Genomic DNA, 20,416 nt, shown 5'->3' on the forward strand with positions numbered 1-20,416 from the left:
CCTTTTCACCTGGAGTTTTTTCTGCTAGGCTACCCACCGAATTCCGAAGGAGGGCTAAGGTTGACCAGATAGGCAAAATTAACTTAAATTAGAGCCTCTAAAAACCTAGTTAGCTCGAAACAGCTGTACAAGCATACAGAGGTACATAGGAAGCATCTGTTTCCGAAACTGAGCACTGAGGTGTCTTACCTTTTTTTTTGGGGGGGGGGGGGGGGGTATAGGAATTCACAGTCTTAAAATAAAAAATATATAAAAAAAACAGTATGAATAAAATGTGTTATTTTTTTTATACAAGACCTAAAAGAAAAAGTGGGTGAATCAGCTGTAAGTTTTGTTTTTCTTCGTAGCACAGCAGAGCCCCCCCCTCTCTACTCCCTCCCCCCCGCGTTTGATTCACATTTGACCCCGCTCGCCGGGTCCTGCTGCCTGCCGGTGGAGGTGTTTGGTTTAGCCACAGGGCGCGCGCCGGAGGAGGAGTGGATAGTGCGGCTGCCGTTGTGTGACAGTTAAACGCGGCGCTCAGACACACAGAGCCACACTACCACCACCAACACCACTACAACCTGGAGACACCACCTCTACAGTGCGCGGTGCTCAGCCCGGGGATGTGACATGACTTGTCCGAGTAAGGTACACGGCACGTTCATCAACCGTATTTATCTTCCAATTACACATCCAACACACGTGATTTTAACAGTTTGATTTAATAGGTTTAAAATTTTTATACTAGTTTACTTATCTTTTAGCTTGAATAACGTCAGCGTGCGGGCAGTTTAGCTCTTACTATTAAAGCATGCGCAGTGCACGTGCAACACCACCTTTTTCACTGGTCATATAAATCATATCAATTACGATATTTATGTGATTAATTCTGTATGCCTGCCATAGGGTAAAAACTAGTGAGGCCTATTATCAGGTTTAGTTTCCGAGGAAGGAAAAAATACGACTTTACAGCAGTCTTTTTAAGGACATTAAGTTGTTCTAAAGCTTTTCTGCTCATTATCCCACACTTGTTTACATAAACAGACTTTAATATCATTTATTTTTTAATAATAAAATTAACTTGACATTTAGAGAGTTAATGCCATACTTGTTGAAGCACACTGATTCTTCAGGTTGCCTCAGTGTTGTCAGAACTTTGTAATTTGCTTTCAGTGCTATTAGTGTATGTGTGTTTGTGTGTGGCGTTTTATGACACAAACAGGTGTAATTTTGTCAGTGTCGAGACTTTCAATGCAAATAGTACCAAGTCTTTAATGGTTGTGTAGAGGTTCTTTGCCTTTCTCACCTGAAGTGACTTTCAACACACCTTAATTACTGTTTTACTTGCATACATGTAGTACATGTGAACCAACAAACAGGCAGGTGTGAGGTGAGCAGGCTTGAAGAATGCAAACAGGAATCTCAATTTAAAAAACAAAAAAGAACCCGAAAAAGGGAAAAGAAAAATTTTAGTCTCTCAACTTCAGCCCCGTTCAAGTGTGATTGAGTGTTTGCCTACAACAGGTCTATTATTTATTTGAATCAGATCCCTTTCTGTCAAACAGCTGCCACAAGCTGTGATTTTTTTTTTTTTCATAACAGAGCTGATAAGAAGCAGCGATAACAGCAGCATGGCTTTCATGGCTCACACTGCATGACAAAAGTATGTATGATGTCAAGTCCCGGGAGGCCTATAGGAAATATGCAGAAATGTGATTCGTCAAATGACGGCAGTTATCACTGTTAAAAAGTTAGAAACCAGTCTGTCATGAGACTGTTTGGTAATAATATGATCTCCTAACATCACTGCTACTGTAACGTATGCCCTGTTCAGCGCATTTAACACAAAACAATAATTTTTTTGTAGCTGTTGCACTATTTAAAAATATTTTACATCATTTACCAGACAACTTGAACAACAACCAACAACCTGAAATTGGCTGAATCTATACCCATGCCTTGTCTTCCTTATTATTCAATATTCAGCTCGTATTGAAGCCCAAGAACTGTAATTTTGATTTTATTCCTGAATTAAGTAAATTAAACTGACAGGTGTTTGATTTGGCATCGACCTTGATTGGATTTTCATTTATTTAGTCATTTTGTTTTGTCACAAAAAAGGGAGCAGATGCTGTGTGATGTGATGCCACCTTAGAGGCACCATTGCTGCACATCAATAGGCCTGTGATGATCAATAGGGATTGCGTGATGTTTTTGCATTGATTATAGAAACGTGAGCCGATGAATGGAACCGGATTCCTCTCCGGGGGGGAGGGGGGGGGGGGGGGGTGTTGTGCTGTTCCTGTTCGGAAGAGGAAACTGGAGAGCTGCAAAACGACACAACACACCCTTTTTTGCATGAATCTGTCGCTAGATCACTCCTCCTCGCTTCCTCACTCACTCAAACTTTACTTTTTTATTGAAGAGTCTGAAGGCTCTTATCAGCCGCCTTGTGAGGTTTTTTTTTTTTTGTGAAATGGGCAAGCTGCTGTTTCTTCTCAGTTCAATTCGACCAAGTGCCAAGATACCATGGTAAGCTCTGTTCTTATAATGTGGGGATACAGTAACATGGAGACCCTCACTGACTGTGAAATGCTATCTGCATTCTCTGCATTCTTACTGAGCTTGATCAACAGCGAAGCACAGGCGCTTATAAAGCTGGGGTTAGAAGAGACAGAGCTGGATTTTCTGCTGCTTTAGAAGATGATGGGCTTCGAGAATATGAGTTATGGCTTGAGATCATCTCTCACAGGTGGTGAAAGGTTCACAATGGTCCCTCACATGTAACACCCGCGAATGGAGCTAATGACACCGCTCAATAAATACATTTACTGTCCTCAGCGCGGTTTGAAAGCTATTGCTTTTTGAAAGCGAAGTGCTGCGGATGCACTCGACTGCCCGCTGGAACTTCTATAGTGTTGCTCTCGGCTGGCGTCAGATCTGACTTTATCATGTGTTGTGTAACAGTGCAGGTATCATTTTGATCTTAAAAAAACTTGAAGTGTGTGACAGCAGGCTTAGTACTGCCGTGCAGTCATATCTCTGAGGTGTGTGTGTTGCTTGGTTAAGTTCAGTGTTCATGTGTGGTTGCTTTATGACACCACTTCAAATTAACCCCAGCACGGTTGGATATAACACAGAAAACTAAAGAGATACAGCAGGTAAAATGTCACATTTAAAGAGACCTTGCTTTATATTGTTAAAAAAACCACTCAATTCAGAACAGCAAGTATTGAAACTCTGATTTATTTTTGCTTTATGAACACTAGGAGCTTCCCCTGATACTTAAAACCCCTTACTTCTCTTTATCATCTTATTTATTTAACTTTCTAGCACCCATCTCTGTCATATCATGAGATGGAAACTTTGTGTGTTGACCGCTAGGTCGCTGTTGTTCATGCGATAGCTTGTTTTGTCTATGTCCGTGTGAGCCATGCGTGTTGTGCATAGCGGAGAGTGTGAGCGAGCGTTTGGATCCCTCCTCCCCCAGTGCACCGCCGGCCCCCTCTGTCGCTTTAAGTCCTGCCCCTCAGAGCCAGCCAACAGCAGCTGTTCCATATTCATCAAGCCCTTGAGTCTTAAAGAGCCCTATCCCGACCATGGAAAGAGTCATTCCTCTTGCTCGCACTCTCATGCTCTCTCCATCTTAGCGCTCATCCCGCTGCTGCCTGCGCTTCTCTGTCTCTCTCACTCTCTCTCTAGCTTTCTCTCACCCCCCCACCCCACCCCCTTTTTACCTCTCCTGTCGATCTGTCCCTCCCCCCTTCACTCTCTCTCTTTCCCTCTCTGCCTCTCACACATACACTCAGACACACTCTTTCTCTCTCTCCCACTCATATATACATAAACACACGCGCATACACAACACACATGCTCAGGCACACACACGCCCACTCAATCCATCAGAGTCCAGCATACCTGTGCAGGCTGGGGGGAAGCGGTGCTGGAGGGGGTTTTCGGCAGCGTTGTCTCTGAGGGTGCTTTGCTATCATTTGGGAAAGAAGCGGGTCTCAATTGTTTTCTCTTTCCTCTTCCTCTCATTCCTGGAATGCTAAAACTGGACTGATGGACATTTCAGAACTTTGTCTTCCAGACCCTCTCAGCTATCATAACCAGTAGGTGCACTTGTTTCTCTGTTTTCCCCCTTTTATTTCTTTTTTAACCTCTGCCGTTGATCCCTTTGCTTTTTCCTGTATTTTCCTTTCATTTTTCTTCTATTTAAAAAAATATAATCTGCTCTTTACCTACTCTTCTTTTACTTTTCTACTAGTCGAGGCGCTGAACTTTTAACTTTCTAATTCCTGGCTGTTCTTTTTGTATAGCCTCTTAACGCCAACTCAAACTCCTTACCTGCACTTTTTTTCCCGTTCGTTGTTTTGAGGGATTTTAAATATCGTTGGACTTGACAGGATTGAGCAGCAGAGCAGGTGCAACTGTGTAAATGCGTGTATGGGTGTGTGGCACATCATGATGTATGTTTTATAAATATCTTTCAGAGCATGGCTGATTGATTTAACTTGGCCCTTTGAAGCAGTGTGTGTGTGTGTGTGTGTGTGCGTGTGTGTGTTTTCCTTTTTTCTTTCCTTTTTTTTTACTCTATAGAATTTGGGGGGTGCCTGTCCAGTTTGGTTAGGAGCTTGTTTGCTGATGGCTTTGTCCCTAGATCCGGCCACCCAGGCAGACTGAGAATGATATTATAAAGAGGAGAGATTAACGTGAATCCGTAGAACTGGAGAGGATAAATTACACGCTGTAATATATATTTGTAGCCAGGCAAGACGAATGAAAGGACCCTGTAACCTCAGTCAGGCGGCAGGTCTGTCCCAGTCAGCGGCGTGCCGGGCAAGCTGCTGTCTCGACAGCTCCTGGCTGCTGGGACAGTCTGGGCTTACAGTGCCTTCACCAAACTTTTTAAATCAACCAGTATCTTACATTTAAAACAAAACAAATTACCTTTAGTTAAGGTATTTTTTGTATCACCAGTTTTCTTTGTAATTATTATTATTCTTTTTTAGAAGCAGTTTTATCATTATGGTACAAATATATCTAACAACAACCAATAACAGATATAGTATGAAAACCAGCCTCTAAGACATTTGGCTGTTCTAAAGTTTTTTGTTATGAATTTAAGCAGGTTATAAATCATATATTTTGTAAATGATAATAATTATAAGGGTTATTATGTAGAAGTTTAAAGAAATTTCAGGAGCTTTTCCCAAATTAGACAGTGTTTTATAATAATTTAATATTTTTGGTAAATAATTTTTTCTTGTTAGTGTTGTTCTCATATTATTCAGTTTTACCATAAATAAGATATTTAGTTTTTTTTTAATTAATTAGATTTTAAAAAATGTGAAAATCATTAACAGAAAACAGTTAGAGCTCAATTCTCTTAGTGTTTCTTACTTTTTTGACTTTTTTAGTTTGAGCTTTAATCACTGCAAATTCAAAGTTCTTCTAGGATACTTATGAATAATAAGGAATAAATGGAATCATCTCTGTTTTTTTCCCTTAAGATGTATTTTGTGTAGTTTCATTCTTTGATACATCTTAAAATTAAATTAAACAAACCCTAAAAAAGTGAACATTTCTATTGCATGTCAGGTACGATGGTCATAATGTCTTTTTTGTATTCTTTTGTCTGTATTTCCTAATTAGGAAAAGAAAACCACTGCAATTTTTATTTCTTTTAGAAGAGCTTTACATATTTACACCAGTATGTAATCACATATTTAAGTTTTCATTTTTTAATGGACTCATTAATGGTTTCCTGTAAAATCCAGTTTTCAGCAGAAATTGAACTATATGAATTGCACAAGTTGAAACATTAAACATTTAAATTTTAGGACAGTTTCAATTATGTCGAAAAGTAATTGCTTAGTAAGTCTTTTAGTTTAAATCAGTTTGATCTTTCAGGTGTCAGAATTCAGATTTTTTTCATTGTATTTCTTAAAGAAATTACACATAATCTAGTATTTGTTTTTCCATTTTTCAGGTGTGAAAGACGAAGTTTATGTAGCTGTGCTGGGATATTTTTTAGTAATACTTAAAGAGTGAAGTATATTTATGTTTGTTTATTATCAGAGATGTAGTTATGTTGTGCTGATTTAAAATCTGTCTAAAATAATAGGAAACATTAAATATAATTTAGTGATTATGCTGAATATAAATAATTATATTTGTACTTGACGGTGAGCAGAAAATCTACTCTTTCAAAGCTCAGTTGTGAACAGGTGTTTAACATATTAGTAACTGTTTACATTTCTTTTGAAATGGCAATCAGTAAACCTAAAATATCTTAATGAAGGAATGCTCAGCAGTAATGTGAACGTATATCAATCCCCCAAAACAGTTAATTTGTGGGCTCTTTTCAGCACATGCTTGTGTGCTGCTGGTAATTTTGGCTCAGCAGTAGCTCTCTGCTAATTATGCACTGGTATTTGCAGCCTCTTACTGAGCGCTGGATGCGGCCGCGATGCTTAAGTGAGAGGATTAGTAGAACGTATGTGCTCTATGTTATTAGCACAACAGTGTAGTGCCGTATCACTGTAGTACCTATACTGAACCGAAGGCATCAATACTGCCTGGGAATTAGCTGGAAGGAGAGTTTTTATCTTTTAAACAGAGAGATGCTTCTCTTGTTTCTTTAATGTTGGAAATCAATTGAAAAGAAACGTCGACGTTATTGCAACTTGTTCTAATAATGTTTTATGTTCCCATTACATTCGCCCCGTTTTACAGTTTTGCTTCAGTTGTTTAAATCCAAGTGTTTTTTATCGTGTAGTGGAATTAGATTCTCTGCACTCACTTGTGTTGCACTGGCTGTTGCACTCTCTTTAGAAACCAGCTCTGGTTGAGGATTGCAAGTGTAAGTTTTTCAGTGCTTGTTAGAAAACACAACATTTGAGTGGCAGCGAATTGAGATGTGACTTCTCTCTGCTTCTAAATGTTCCATCAACACCCAGGCTTCCCTTAAGCCCTGGCAGAGGCACTGCAATAAACTAACTAGGCTATCCAATTTCCCTTCATGAAATAAGAGCTTTTTAATGTATTTTCAGAGAAGCAGAAAGAAGTTAACACACAGTGATGAATTAGATTTCAATTTATTTGACTTCATTCCCAGCTTGCTGCATTAAAGCCTGCAAACACCCATCTCTAGCAGTCCGTCCACTTGATTCTTATTAGGTTTCAGAAAACAAGGCGAGGGAATTGCATTAGTGTATCTTAAGTTAAAAGCTCCTTGCTCTTTGACCAAGTGTTTCATTGTTATAGGGTTAATCAGATTTTTGCTGTCTTCATGGAGATGCTATCACAGGCTAGAGGCAGTGGTGGGTAACCAAAGCAGCCGTGCACAGACGCTATCCAGATGGGATCAGCTTACGGTAATTTGGTTTCAGAATACATTACCAGAAGAAGCTCCTGGCCGAGAATTGCCACCCCGCTATGAGCCAGGAGCCGGTGGCCTCTGTAGCTGCAGCATGGAGCCCAGGCAACCCACCTGTCCTGCTCTTACTTTCCTCTTCTCCCAGAGCAAATGTTAGGAGGTTTTTTGGGATGTGTGCCTTTTAAAGAGAAACCTAATGTGCTTAAGCTCAGATTTTTGCCAAATTCTAAATACTTCTTCCTTGTACCAACAGGGCTTTGTTGTCCAATTCATTAGAGAGATTCCTGAGTCCACTGGCCACGCTGGAGCCCTCTCATTTCTGGTATCTAGTATCATTACTTTCACTGTAAATATGTCACTCAGCTCAAGCTGAGCGGGGGGAGCATGTTGTCTCTCTCCAGGCCAAATGGTGATGCAGAGTGTGTTGGCAATGTCTAGATAGTCTCAATTCTCTAGCTTCAGAGGTATTTGGGTTCATAGTTGTTAGTGCTGAGGCTGGCTTTTAAGGAGCTGCCAAATCAAGCACCTTCTTGTGTTGCTTTATTTCCCAGGTCATTAACTGATAAAATAAAAGGACAAGAGAAGGTTTCAGGATCCAGGCTGGTTCTTTTTTCTGTATTTCTTTACTCTAAAACTTACTAAAGACCAGATTCTGAATGTTTCTTTTTAGTATTGGTCAGTTTTGGAAGATCATGCTTTCATAATAACATGCTCTCTCTTGAGAGCCTATTTGATGTTTGGCCTTTAGATCTCTTCATGATTACTTATAATACCTCTTTGGCTATTTTATAACATCCACCTGCACAGATATCACCAAATGTCACTGCATGCGTCCCTCCTGATTTCTCATCCATGGTAACCTTGGACACCTCCACCGCAGTGTGAGAATCTGTTTAAAAATAACCAGGCCCATTAGTCTAGAAGGATAATGCTAGCCTATGTGGGCTCTCATGCCCTTGTGGCAGCAGAGTGCTATCACTGACACAGTGCGTCAGCACTTCTTCCTGTTGCTCCAACACTGAAGGGCTCCTCTTCATTTACACACATCCATGCATGCATGCATCCTCACACACACACATACATACAGTCACATACACACACCTACAATAGAAAGCGGAAATTGGGAAATACACCACGGTCAAGAAAAGAGCCGTTAGCATGAGCTGTTGAGTGTTGCATTACAAGAAAACACCACACGGTGAAGATTAAAAGCAAAATCAGCCGTGATTACAAAGTTTAACATTTTTTGTGCAAACATTTTGCTTTCTATTTGATTGCAGTCACATTGTGCGACTCCAGGTTCAGTAATTCACACTTAGTTAAAAAATGACATGACGTAAGGTGGGTAACGATATGGGTGTTTATCATTGAAGGCTATTAGTATTGAGCGGTCAGTTGTTTGAAGGTTATGTTTCGGAGCAGTAATTGAAATGCAAAATAACATTAAGATCGATGCTTAGCTTTGTTTATTTATGAAATCAATATTGGAAGCGTCCATCACTGAAGCAGCTCTGATTCCTACTGACAGCTTCACCAGGTCTTCTATGCATGGTCTGCGTGAGCCTTCCACCCATTACAGCTTTTAGAGGAATAACGTTTTTTTTGTCATCGCTTTTTGGAGAGCTGTTCGAATGTTTCAGGTTCATGTGCTGAAACACGCAGAGCACAGCCTTAAAGAAAGCTGTAGGGCTCAGCTTCATGAACTGCTGAAATTGTTAAACTGAAAACATGCTGCGTGTACAGAGGCTGTCTTACGGGTGTGTCTACAAGAGAGAGAGAGAGAGAGAGCACTACTATTGCTTATCCCAGATTTGCCCTGGGCAATTAGATGTAACCAATAATCACCCAGTAACAGAACAGTGTGCAAAACGCCGGTCAGTGTCTCTGTGCTTACATATTTGGACCCTGCTATTAGAAAAATAAAAGCAACTTTTGTTTGAGATTTTAATTCATGTAAAAAATAAATAAATTAAAAAGCAGCGCAAAAATATTTGAATGTCTTTGTCAAATAAGAGTTAGTGAAAGTCTTAAATGTAAGAACATTTTACACATTTAGTCTTTGGTGTTGTTTAGACTTCAGTTTTTTAAATGTGGAGTCATTATAAATGATAAATACAGTATACTGTATAAATCAGAACAAGCTTCTAATTTTTGTGCTCGGTTTCCAAATAACCAAATTCTTGTCTGCTCTCCAAACTTTTCAGTGACACAAATATGGAAGCAAAGGGAAAATTAAATTATAACTCAATCTGAAAATCAGGCTGTTCACCCTTACTGTCATCAAGGGCAGTTTTTATTAGAGGTTAACATTTTTTTACAACTTTTCTTGTCATATAATAATTAAATCTGATAACTGACAGATTTGTTAGTGTAAAAGTGTGTGTGTGTATTCCTCTGCATCTGCCTTCAGTTTATACGACCGTGTGCTTATATGAGTATTTGCCTGTTGGTCACAAAACATGTGCACATTAAAACGTCACCTTAAGAGACCGCCCTTGCATCCTTAAGTACAATCAAACGTTCACACACTGAGTGGCTGCTTGTCGAAATGTTGAGAGGCCCCCTCTCCCACTACATCCTGTGACGCGAGACGTTGGTAAAAACCGCGTCGCACGTTTAGATGTCAACCCCCCCACCTCCCCACCCCTGAAGGAGATGCATTAATTCAGGAAATATCCCCAAAGTTTAATTATTCCTGAATGGTGTGGTGGTGGACACAACCATATAAATCAGTTAGGCCCACCCGCCTTTTTATTACCAGCACTATTTATGGAGAATGTGTGGCAGCTGGTAGAGATGAGCCTGTAAAAAGCTAGAGGCTATTGCTGTGACTGTGTCGACTGCTGTGGCGTGTGACAGTCATAACAATGGTGTTTCTGAGTAACAGCAATTCGTTTTGGAGTCGTCTGAATTGTGTGCCTCGAACAACGCTTTAAACGCGAGGAATCAAGTTACATCTTTAACTCACAGATGTCGTATCGCGCGCCGCGCTGTGATTGCTCACTGACCGTGAGCCTCTGCAAACGCCGTCACGTCTGAAACACCTGATAAACCTCCGATTTTTGACCTGTTAATTTTGCTCTAGCATTTGTGTATGTACGCGCGTGTGTGTGTGTGTCTGTTTATATTTGTGTCCTCTTCTGATAAAGGGGATAATTTGTGGTGGAGGCAGGATTGGCTCTTTGTTTTAGGCAGGTAGAGTTTCCTCCTAAACAAGGACGGCCTATCAGAAGAAGATTAATGAAGTAATTTCATGCATGGCTCTATGCCTCCGTCCCCCTCTACGCACAGTGACTGTGTCTAAACCTGTGATTTACATTGCACTGTGTTAAATAGCCTTAACCCTTTATAAAAATATTTCTTTCTGTTTGTGACACACACAGGCACACACACACTTAGACACACAAACAATAAAAAAAATCATCCAGCACAGCTTGCAACTTTCTGTGAAAATTAGCCCTGTTTTCTCTCTTGGTTTGCTCCACAAATATCTCTGAATGCTCTCTGAACTGCAATGCATGACTTTTAGTTATGCGCAAACTTTTTTCTTTTCTTCATTATTCAAATTTTATAATCCCACCTCCCTCCTCATGGAGCGTGCTGTGGTTGATATCTGTTGGCTTTTTACTGGATTTGTTGCAGTTAAGCAAAACTTTAGCAGTCGGCTGAACGTGCAGTTTTTTTAAGAAAAAGTGTTAAAGTTCAGATTGTATTGAATCACACTGTTCATGAGGATTTGCATGATATATCACTATAATGCATTCCTGAGAATAATACATTATCTTTACAATTTTAGAAAAAACGACTCGTTGTTAGTGCATTTATTTGCACCGTGCTCTTATTTGAGTTTTACAGCCAAATTTAATTAAGCAGTTTTAATAAATGTTCACATTTTTAAAACCATCACATGACAAAGAAACGGTTTAGTTAAACCGTCTGTAGTAAAGGGGAGAAACCTCCATGTCACAGTATCGCAGGAGAACGTACTGTGATATTGTTGCCTGTGTATCGGTAACATATCACACAACACAGGGTTGTGTCCGATGTCATCACCTAACCCCAAGTTTTCTAGGCCCCAAGGCTAATTTTTATTTTTTTTTTTTTGCCATGCACCATAATTACTTTTTGTAGTTATCAAGAGCCATTGTAAATTCATGTTGCTAAATTATACCATGACTGTGCCACATAATGGATGTAATGAAAAGCAATCTTTGGTAACGGCACGGCAGGCCGGAATTATCCCTGAACTTCCTTTTTTACATACAGCGTGATGAGCTGTCCAACTCTGCAGAGAGCCGTTCCCACTGGTTCTGCATAGAAGATTGTTAACTCCTTGCTTTCTGTCGTAAGAAGTTTAGACGGCGGTTACTTCCCCCCCGACCCCCCCACCCACACTTCCACTGACAGAAGCTCTGTCATTAGCCGGTTGCTTCCCTCAACATCCTGAACTCAGCCCCTTATAAGAACAAGATCTGCCCAGAGCGGCCCAGACAGTTTACGTCAGACAAACAGCAGCGCCTGTGTCACGAGAGGCCCTCTCTCTTCTGCCAGCAGCGTCTCTAGAACAGGAAGGAGCGGGAGGGGCGATCGATAGATGTGATCTGCTTCTTGGTCGACTCTATCTTGTGGTGCTGCTGGAGCGTGGGGCTCATGTTGTCGTAGTGGAGTGAGCTCATGGCTTTATAAAGACTACAGTAACATCGCTGTGAAGCAGCTAAATATAATCCTTTGCTAGAGCACCACGGAGCAGCAGCAGCGCAGTCCCTGAGAAGTGGTAACCCTGCCCTGGCCCCTGTAGCCTCCTGACTATCGATCTGGGACCCTCACTCCCCATCACAACAGTAAACACTCTCTTCTCTGTTTCTTCTAATGTAGCCCCTCACTCACTCTCTCTTTTCCTGTTTTTTTTTCCCTCCGCTTTCCTTTTGTTTGCCTCCATAGATCTGCAAATCATAAATCTCTGTCAGCGTCTTCTGAGTGTCTGGCACATCCGTTAATAAAGATGCCCCTCCCCTCTCCTCAGGTCCACCCCCTCCTCTCAGTCCTCTCCCTGTCTCCCTGCTAGAGCAGGACTAATGAATGAGAAACTCCAAAATCAGGGGCCTCTTCCTCATAGATTAGAATGGGTCCCTGTGGAGTGCCGGTCTTGCCTCCAACCAAACCACCGCCGTCAGCCACACGACACACCGCCAACCCCCAAATTTCCATCTTTCATATTCTGTCTGCAGTGCAAATACACACTCGCATATGAGCGCATAAACCAATCTAACAGACACACACACTTATGCTCATTGCCCCAAGAGTCTTTTGGCCCTTATTCCCCTGGTGGTCATTAACCTGGAGCCAGTTAGACAGAGAGAGGCACACTCCATATTTCAGCTAAGTGTGTTTTGGAATCTCCATTCCCTTCCTTTCTCCCAGGGGCCAAACCAACCCCTCCTTGAGCCTCGGTCCTTTTTCATTTACATTTTCCCCCGTGTGAATGTGCGGCGAGCACCCTTGGTGGCTTTCAAGCCTCTGTGCGTATTTCTGTGACTTTTGTGGGGCCGTGTAGATTTTGACCATGATTTTCGCTTTTACAAAAAAATGAGTCCCTGGCTCTGTGTGTGTGTTGGAGCGGTAAAAGGTGGCAGTGGCCCCTGGAGAAGAGGTCAGCGTGGCAGCTGCCAGCGGGTTCTTGGCTGTGCTGAGGAGGCTGCGCTGGGCTGCAAGGGGGTCTGTCAGGAGCTAATTGAGTTCGTCCTACCACCGCTGACTCTGGGGCCAGTGGCTTATCAGGCCACATCGCCTGAGGCCCACGAGACAGATCTGCCCCTACTGGGGCATCTGATATCACCATCGCCCTGCCTTGAGATGTCAACCCCCACCGCCTACCCGTTCTTCCCCTTCGCTTGTGCAGTCTGATCAGGTAGCAGGAGTGTGACACTCTAAGATGAGGTGAGCAAATGTTATAAAAATTGTGTTTTTTGGCATCTGGCGGCCTTGAGAGTGAAAAGGACATGAGGAATGTACTCGCTGCTTGAGTTGAGTCTCTAGCGCAGGGTTGTACTCTGTGCTTGGGATTTATACATGAAACAGGGAGAGTGTGGCAGTCACACAGAGAAAAATGGAAGATGTCACTATCCTCCTGAAGAGAGCTGCTAGCTCTCAGCAGGCATACTTACAAATTGGCTCAATTAGATCCTGAATGTTCTCCGTTCTCATAACAGTGTCATCCAATGTTCAGAATTTCGCTCGCAGGCAAAGGGAAAGAGTGGAGATGTTAGGAAAGAGCGCTCCGTGGCTCTCCTCTCGGAAATCGCGGAACGGTGAGTGTGATACGAGCTGCCACATCATTAGGCCGGCTAATCCCAGTCACAGCAGCACTGGTGGAATGATATTAGGGATCTGAAATGCCGTTAGGAGGGCCAGGTGGAATCAGATTAAAACCAAACTGCGCAGTGTGCGTTTGCGGGCCCATAACCTACTACTCAGCATGAATTTTGATCGGTACAAAGGGAACAAAAGGAGGAGGAACAGAGGGAGAAAATGGGAGAGGGGGAGATACTGTGTCTTAGATGAGTGCTGCTCCTTTAGGCAGCCAGGCAGCAGATTTTGAAAAAAAAAGAGAGAGAGAAAAAAGCTCTTACCTTGAGGAAGGAAGAAAGAACTATAGATTTTACAGCATCAAGTCTCAGTTCAACACACCCTTTCCTGTCTGCTCTGTCTGTGGCACACAAGCTAATTAGCACCTGCCCCACATATTGAATTATTTATCGGGACTATTGCTGCTGTCAAACAATTTAATGTTCATAATTCATTTTCCCGTACAGTTGTATTTATAGATTTAAATTGGCCCTGTCCCACTAGAGATTACCAATATTTATAGAAATATTTTCGACTGTTTGATTAATACGCCAGGTTCTCATGGTTAGTATTCCCTCAGTATCATTAATCAATATATGCAGGCTTGTTAAAAACATAAGCATAGCAGTGATATAATGTGTCATAGCGGTGTGAGTTAAGGGGATTCTAGCCAGCACATTCATTATAAATGACCACATTGAGCTGGAGGGGAAACAGTTAAGACACTTATGCAATTATGCTAAGTGTCACCCTCGAGGTGGCCTTTGAACTTGGGTTAAGCTTACTCTGAATTTCTGAAATAAAAGCTAAATGGAGCCATCTTGTGCTCCTATGTTTTAATATATAGCCTTTAATAAGCCAAGTGCAGGTGCCCTGTCGCGCAGGTGCACATATCCATCCTGAAACGGAGAACATAAAGCAGATGAACACAGAGCGTGCATTAATTTATGGGTATGTAATCTGCATTCGTTATTAAGAGCGGCGAGATCTATTTTAGAAAGGCATGAACATGATTCACTTTTTTTTCTGCAAACCATTTAAGAGTAGAGGTAGGTAATTAAAAAAAAAAAACGGTAATTCTTAACAACCACCCGTTATACAGTTATTGCATGAATTGGTTAAATTGAGAGTAAGTGAAAGAAAGAGGAAATGAAGCATGTATTGGATTGCTTTTTGCGAAACAGGATGGCGGCTGTGTGTCAGTTTTATATTTTGAGAGGTTTTATATCACAAGAAGGATTCCAGGAGAGCTCGGGCAAAGAGCTTATTCCACAAGGTCAACGGTTTTAACAGGGGACGTTTTTTTTATTTTTATTATTTATTTTAGCAGTTAACCTTTTTGTGAATTTCCAGAAGTGCTAGGCACCTGGAGCTCCAATGAATATACATGACAGCAGGGAGGGGAAACCCGGGAATGAGATTTAATTTGACACGCTGACCCCCATCTCCACGGGCCCTGGAATCCAGGGTGAGAAAATAAGGTTGACCCACTGACCCCTGGGCTTGAACCCCTCCGTCACCCATCTTCACAATTAAATCAGCCTCAGAGAGCGAGAAGCAGTGTGGCCAACCAACGGCGGACACCACAGCATACGCTTCTCGCTTCCTGTTTCCTCTGAAGTGCTCTGAGAGCAGTCCAGTCCAAAAGATAGGAGCCCAAGTGGGAAACAGCATCTTCTCCCCGTGTTGATGGTAAACCTGACATGTCAAATATGTAAACATTACCGTTAGTTGGCAATATGCTAATGAAACTAATGTGCTAAAGCACAACTTGGGCTTTCTAGCTGCCACTCATGAGAAACCCTTGAAACTGAATTTGCATAAGCCACGCAAGGCTCAATTTTGTTAATGTAGGCAAGTGCAGGTAACCTTTCACCCCTTCAGTGGTACCCTCATGCATAGGGGTGTGTGCGTATGTTAGTGTGTGACCTCGCCTTGACCCTAAGAGGTTACTGTGTCTACACGGCATCCCCAGCAGATTGAGTTATTCATCTCCTCCACCACTTCACCTCTTCAATACACTCTATTTGCAGATGGAAAAACGAGTTGAGTGTGTCCAGGATAAGTTTTTTTCCCCTCTTCGTTGTTCTCTTAGTGCAATTTCAAGTTAAAGGTTATAGAGCTGAACTGAAGTAGATTTATATGGGCAGGAGAGGCTTCAGAGAGGATTTTGTGGCCGCAGTCAAAAGACTGCACTTTAGTCTGCACACGTTACAGCATCAGATTGCATGTACTCCAAAATACAGTTATTAGGCAGACAGTGAAAAAGTCAATATCTTCCCATCATGTTTCCTTTTGGTTGACTGCTGACTCAAGGAGACAAGCCAAGGTCCACTGTGCTCTCTAGACTACGGAGATGCCCCCATCTTTGATGTGTGTGCACGCTCTGTGTGTGTGGGTGTGTTAAGTCTTCAGAGTGCCCTTTCTCTCCTCCTCTTATTCTCTTTCAACTACCTTTTTTTCACTGGGTTTGTGTGGCGTACGGACTTGTGCCGCCGTGTTTGGTGTGTATTTTTGCTCTGAAGCGCTTTCGCAGCTGCTGTAATGTGTGGCTAATGAAGCACTTCCCTTCCCCCTGGTTGACTGGTGTAAAGGGATTGTTAGGGCACAGTGGTGTAGACAGACAAGTTGGAAAGATTAAAAAAAACAGAGATGACTACATATTTAAATTTCAATTTTAAACGTAAGGCTGCAACCACACGAAACTTATCATCTGTCCTCTTTTCAGTTTCCTCTCCTTTGTGAAAAGAAAATCAAACACATGTTTTTCCACTGTAAAAGCTGTGAAAGTGAGTTGTTCTGCTCTGTAGTTGTAAATAAGCAGTATGTTAGCGCTCATCTTTTCACACTCCATTCACTCCAAATTTCTCGTTAAAGGAAAGAAGCATTTCTGTTACAGTTGTTCTGAATTGCCATATAATCTAATAATTTGCTGTCTCCTGCACTTCTGTCACTTGGCTGGTTGATGAGATTCATTACTGCTCTCCGAAGACCTCTGCTAATCATCTTCATCTTCTCCACCCTCCACACCCTCTTTCCTATCAACCCTACCCCCCACCCCCTTCCAGGCTGCTGAATAGAATGGCCGCTGATGACCGGCATCTACCCTCCAGCTGTGGGTCCTACATCAAGACGGAGCCATCCAGTCCTTCCTCGGTCATCGACACGGTCAGCCACCACAGCCCCAGCGGCAACTCGGACGCCAGCGGCGGCTATGTCAGCACCATGAACAGCCACTCGAACGGCCTGGACTCTCCTCCTATGTTCACCCCCAGCGGGCTTGGGGCTGGCACCTGCCGCAAGCGCTATGACGACTGCTCCAGCACCATCATGGAGGACTCGTCCATAAAGTGCGAATACATGTTGAACTCCCTCCCCAAGAGGCTGTGCCTGGTCTGTGGAGATATAGCCTCGGGGTATCACTATGGGGTAGCCTCTTGTGAGGCCTGCAAAGCCTTTTTTAAAAGGACAATACAAGGTATTTTTCTTCTTTCACCCCGCCCGACAAACACTCAATACAAGATATTTCATCCCATGTCGCTGCATCACAGAACACCAAAACACCCTCCATACAAGACACCTTTGGCCTCACAACAGCACTGAAACATACTCAGTCCAAACACTTTCCTATGTAAAAAAAAAAAAATCACTGGAGTGTGGAAGATGCCTCATACCACAGGGGACCAGTAGCCTCCAGAAACATATCAGGCTCTGTTTTTAATTTATTCACAACTCAACAAAACAAAACAGAAAAATAAAATTCTCTTTAATGATTAACAAATAATTATGCGTTTTGAAAAGAATCTTTACAATAAAACTGAAATAAAAGAAAAAGAGGGAGACTTGAACACAGAGGAGGCAACTGTTGAGATTATGACATCATCTGTCATGGTGGGTGGAGTTTGATGGAGGCAATATCATCACTCAGAGGGCAGATTTGGTGGAGGGTGGGGGCTGTTTGTCCAGATGCCTTGGGGGGGTGCAGAGTGCATGCTTTATTATTCTTGTTCTGACTTGTGTGTGTGGGGGGGACGGGACTAGTGTGAGACTGTTCTATCTGCAAGGCATGATGTATCACAGCTTCTCATTGGAGAGGCAATGAAAGGCCCCCCACTGTGAAACTGTGCGCTCCGCTCCAGATTAATCAGGGCGACGAAGATATTGTTGAGCAGAAAAAAAAAATTTGCACAACAGGCACAGCTGCCCAGAACTAAGCTGTGCTGGCTTAGTCGTGGAATAAATTCAGTGAAAAACAAACTAGATAAAACAGATCAAATGAACCTAAGGGTTTGGTTAAGGTGAAACAAAACAATCATTTTGTCCGCTGCTTTCAGGGAATTTTTTCATCAGCAAATAATTGCGGGCATTAAATGGAGAGCAGGCTGCCTGTCTTGATGCTAGGTGTTGATTTTGGACCTTACTGCCCTATCAGCTTTAGACAGTCTATGTACCTTTTGCAGGCAAACAAAAGCATTAGGCCAAATCCTCCTGTTTACCCATGCTGCCATCAGCAATCCTGTCTATTGACAAAAGATGAACATTTTCTCTCAAGTAACATAACTGGGCTTTTGTCCCTTCACTAAAAGTACACTGACGGCGACACAATGGGACAGAAAAGAGGCATCGGGAAAGAATGAGACGTCTTAAGTGGAGCAACGGCCCAAACAATTAAGAGCAAGGTACATGGAAAGAAAAAATTGAATGCTCCTCTTTTTTCCCCCCTCGCTTTGCATTGTCAATTTGAAATCCCTCTCTTTCTCTTCTTGGAGGGCTGCCTGTAATGGAGCTAATCTGCCGTCGTTTGTCCGAGCCACAGGAGTTTTGTCAATAACAATCAGCGTTTGGAAAGTGTAATTAAGGCCGAGGCTTTTCATTAGGAAGAAGGGAGGGGGCCGTCTCCAGGGACGGGCATGCCAATTAGAAACTCAGGCACGCGTCACCGGGTAATTTCAGGGAAAGGAGGGGAAAAAAACCCAGGACTTCTTTAGATTGGAGAGGGAGCCTGCTGCTCTTTCAGAGGAGCGGAGGAGAGGCTTAATGGCATAATAATCAGACAGGGGACCCAGGCAGAGGATGCAGGGCTCTTTTTTTTTTGGGAGGGGGGGGGCGGTAAAATCCTTCCGAAATGATGAAAGAAACACATGCAGGATTGCTAGAGGAAAATGGAAGCGGTAAAGAGCAGGATGTAGAGCCCTTGAAAAGAATGAGAGGGTGCCGTTGATGAGAACTGATTAATTAAAGGAATAACGAGGCAGTCAAGGGTGGAGTGTGAGACGGCCCTCTCTAATGAGAAGAAAACAAAGGAGCTGTCTTTCCCAGCCCTTTCTCACATTGTTCTATAACACTTAGGGCAAACATGTGAAGTTAATGTTAACCGTGTACACGACAATTTCTTTATCACCTTGTGCTCACCTTGTGTAACTGTGATTTAGCAACTTATTCTTGACAATGCTATTAAAACGCAGGCTTAAATTATTATTATATAAATAAAATATTATTTTCAGTGAGTGTGTGCACAAATGTGTGCGCCTGTCCTTTCAGACTGCTTCAGTTCTCTTATGGCCTGTGCTTTTTTAAGGCCACGTCCCTACCGTTTTCAACAAACACGGATGGCACATCCATCTTCTGCCACCTATTCATCCAGTTTAAAAGCCCCTTGAACTCATATGTGGAGATAGTTGCTTTAGTCAAGGCCAGACCCAAATTAAAGTCAACCTAGATCTCCATCCATCCCAGAAATACCCCTGTTCTCAATGCGCCCTAATCATACCTCCAGCCCTGCACCTCGCGCGCCCCACCAATCAAAAGCATAAATGTCTTATTGAACCGTGTTTTCTTCCCATTTTGAACCCAAGTGCAAAATTGCTTGAAAACCGACTGAACTCAGTGGCCCTCTTTTATATGAAGTAACAGACCTTGACAGTAAGCCTGTAAAAGTCAGTTTAGATTTTGATGAGAAATACCTGCCATTTTACTGTAATTTACTTACAAGACCTGACTTTCCCCCTCTGTGCCCTGGCATGGGTCCTGAAAAGCCATAAAATAGATTGAGACAGATACTTATCAAGAGAAGAAGGAGGCAAATCTTTTTCTTCTCCCTTCACTCTGTAATGTTATTGGTAACCATACCATAACCTCTCTAAAGACAGATAAACCCCCGAGCATGGCCCTCGGGTTAAAGGGGTTCCCGCCAGTGCGCTTCGTTTTAGAAAATGAAAGTTGCCATACAGTCGCTCTAGCAGCCAGTGTATCTGTGCAGCGTTTCTGAACGGCAGATCTGTTGTATGACATTTATTACAAGCACACCATTAAATCTGTTGTCACCGTCTGTGTTTAACTCCTGTTCAGTATAGTGCAATTTGTTATTAGATAAAAGACGAAAGAGACTGTTAGAGCCGTTCAGCCATCTGTTCTCTTTTATACCCTCTGAGCCCTGATATTAGTTCAGTTTAGTTAATTTCAGTATAACTCAATACAGTTAAGTCCGCTGAATTACAGTCCAGTAAAATACTTTATTAATTTTTTTAAGAAGACAACTCAAGCAAAGACGATAATAATTCAGTTATGGCGTCTATGCAAGTAAATTAAATATTTAAATCTTTTAACTTTAGTTGACTTCATTTCACTTTGACTATTTAAGGGTCAGTACCTAATTAGCCATTATTTTGGATATAATGTAGGTTAAGAGTATGACCACATACAAGT

At 42.2% G+C, this 20,416-nt stretch overlaps 1 protein-coding gene across 8 annotated transcripts in view; it reads left to right on the plus strand.

The window, feature by feature from the left end:
- Positions 1 to 473: 473 nt before the first annotated feature.
- The window catches only part of esrrb (estrogen-related receptor beta), a 45,104-nt gene continuing 25,161 nt past the window's right edge, over positions 474 to 20,416 (plus strand). For 2 of the 8 annotated variants that reach the window (XM_004540707.3, XM_004540708.5), the window contains exons 1-3: positions 3,612 to 4,097; positions 7,620 to 7,688; positions 16,780 to 17,189. In XM_004540707.3, the coding sequence (XP_004540764.1) occupies positions 4,048 to 4,097; positions 7,620 to 7,688; positions 16,780 to 17,189 (529 nt within the window). In that variant the 5' untranslated portion in view covers positions 3,612 to 4,047. Of the gene's footprint in view, positions 631 to 3,611; positions 4,098 to 4,194; positions 4,410 to 7,619; positions 7,689 to 16,779; positions 17,190 to 20,416 lie in introns of those variants that run through there. The other 6 variants (XM_004540710.5, XM_004540711.5, XM_004540713.5 and 3 more) reach the window with 6 other exon arrangements.

Source organism: Maylandia zebra, linkage group LG19, assembly GCF_041146795.1.
Source record: "Maylandia zebra isolate NMK-2024a linkage group LG19, Mzebra_GT3a, whole genome shotgun sequence".
NCBI lineage: Eukaryota > Metazoa > Chordata > Actinopteri > Cichliformes > Cichlidae > Maylandia > Maylandia zebra.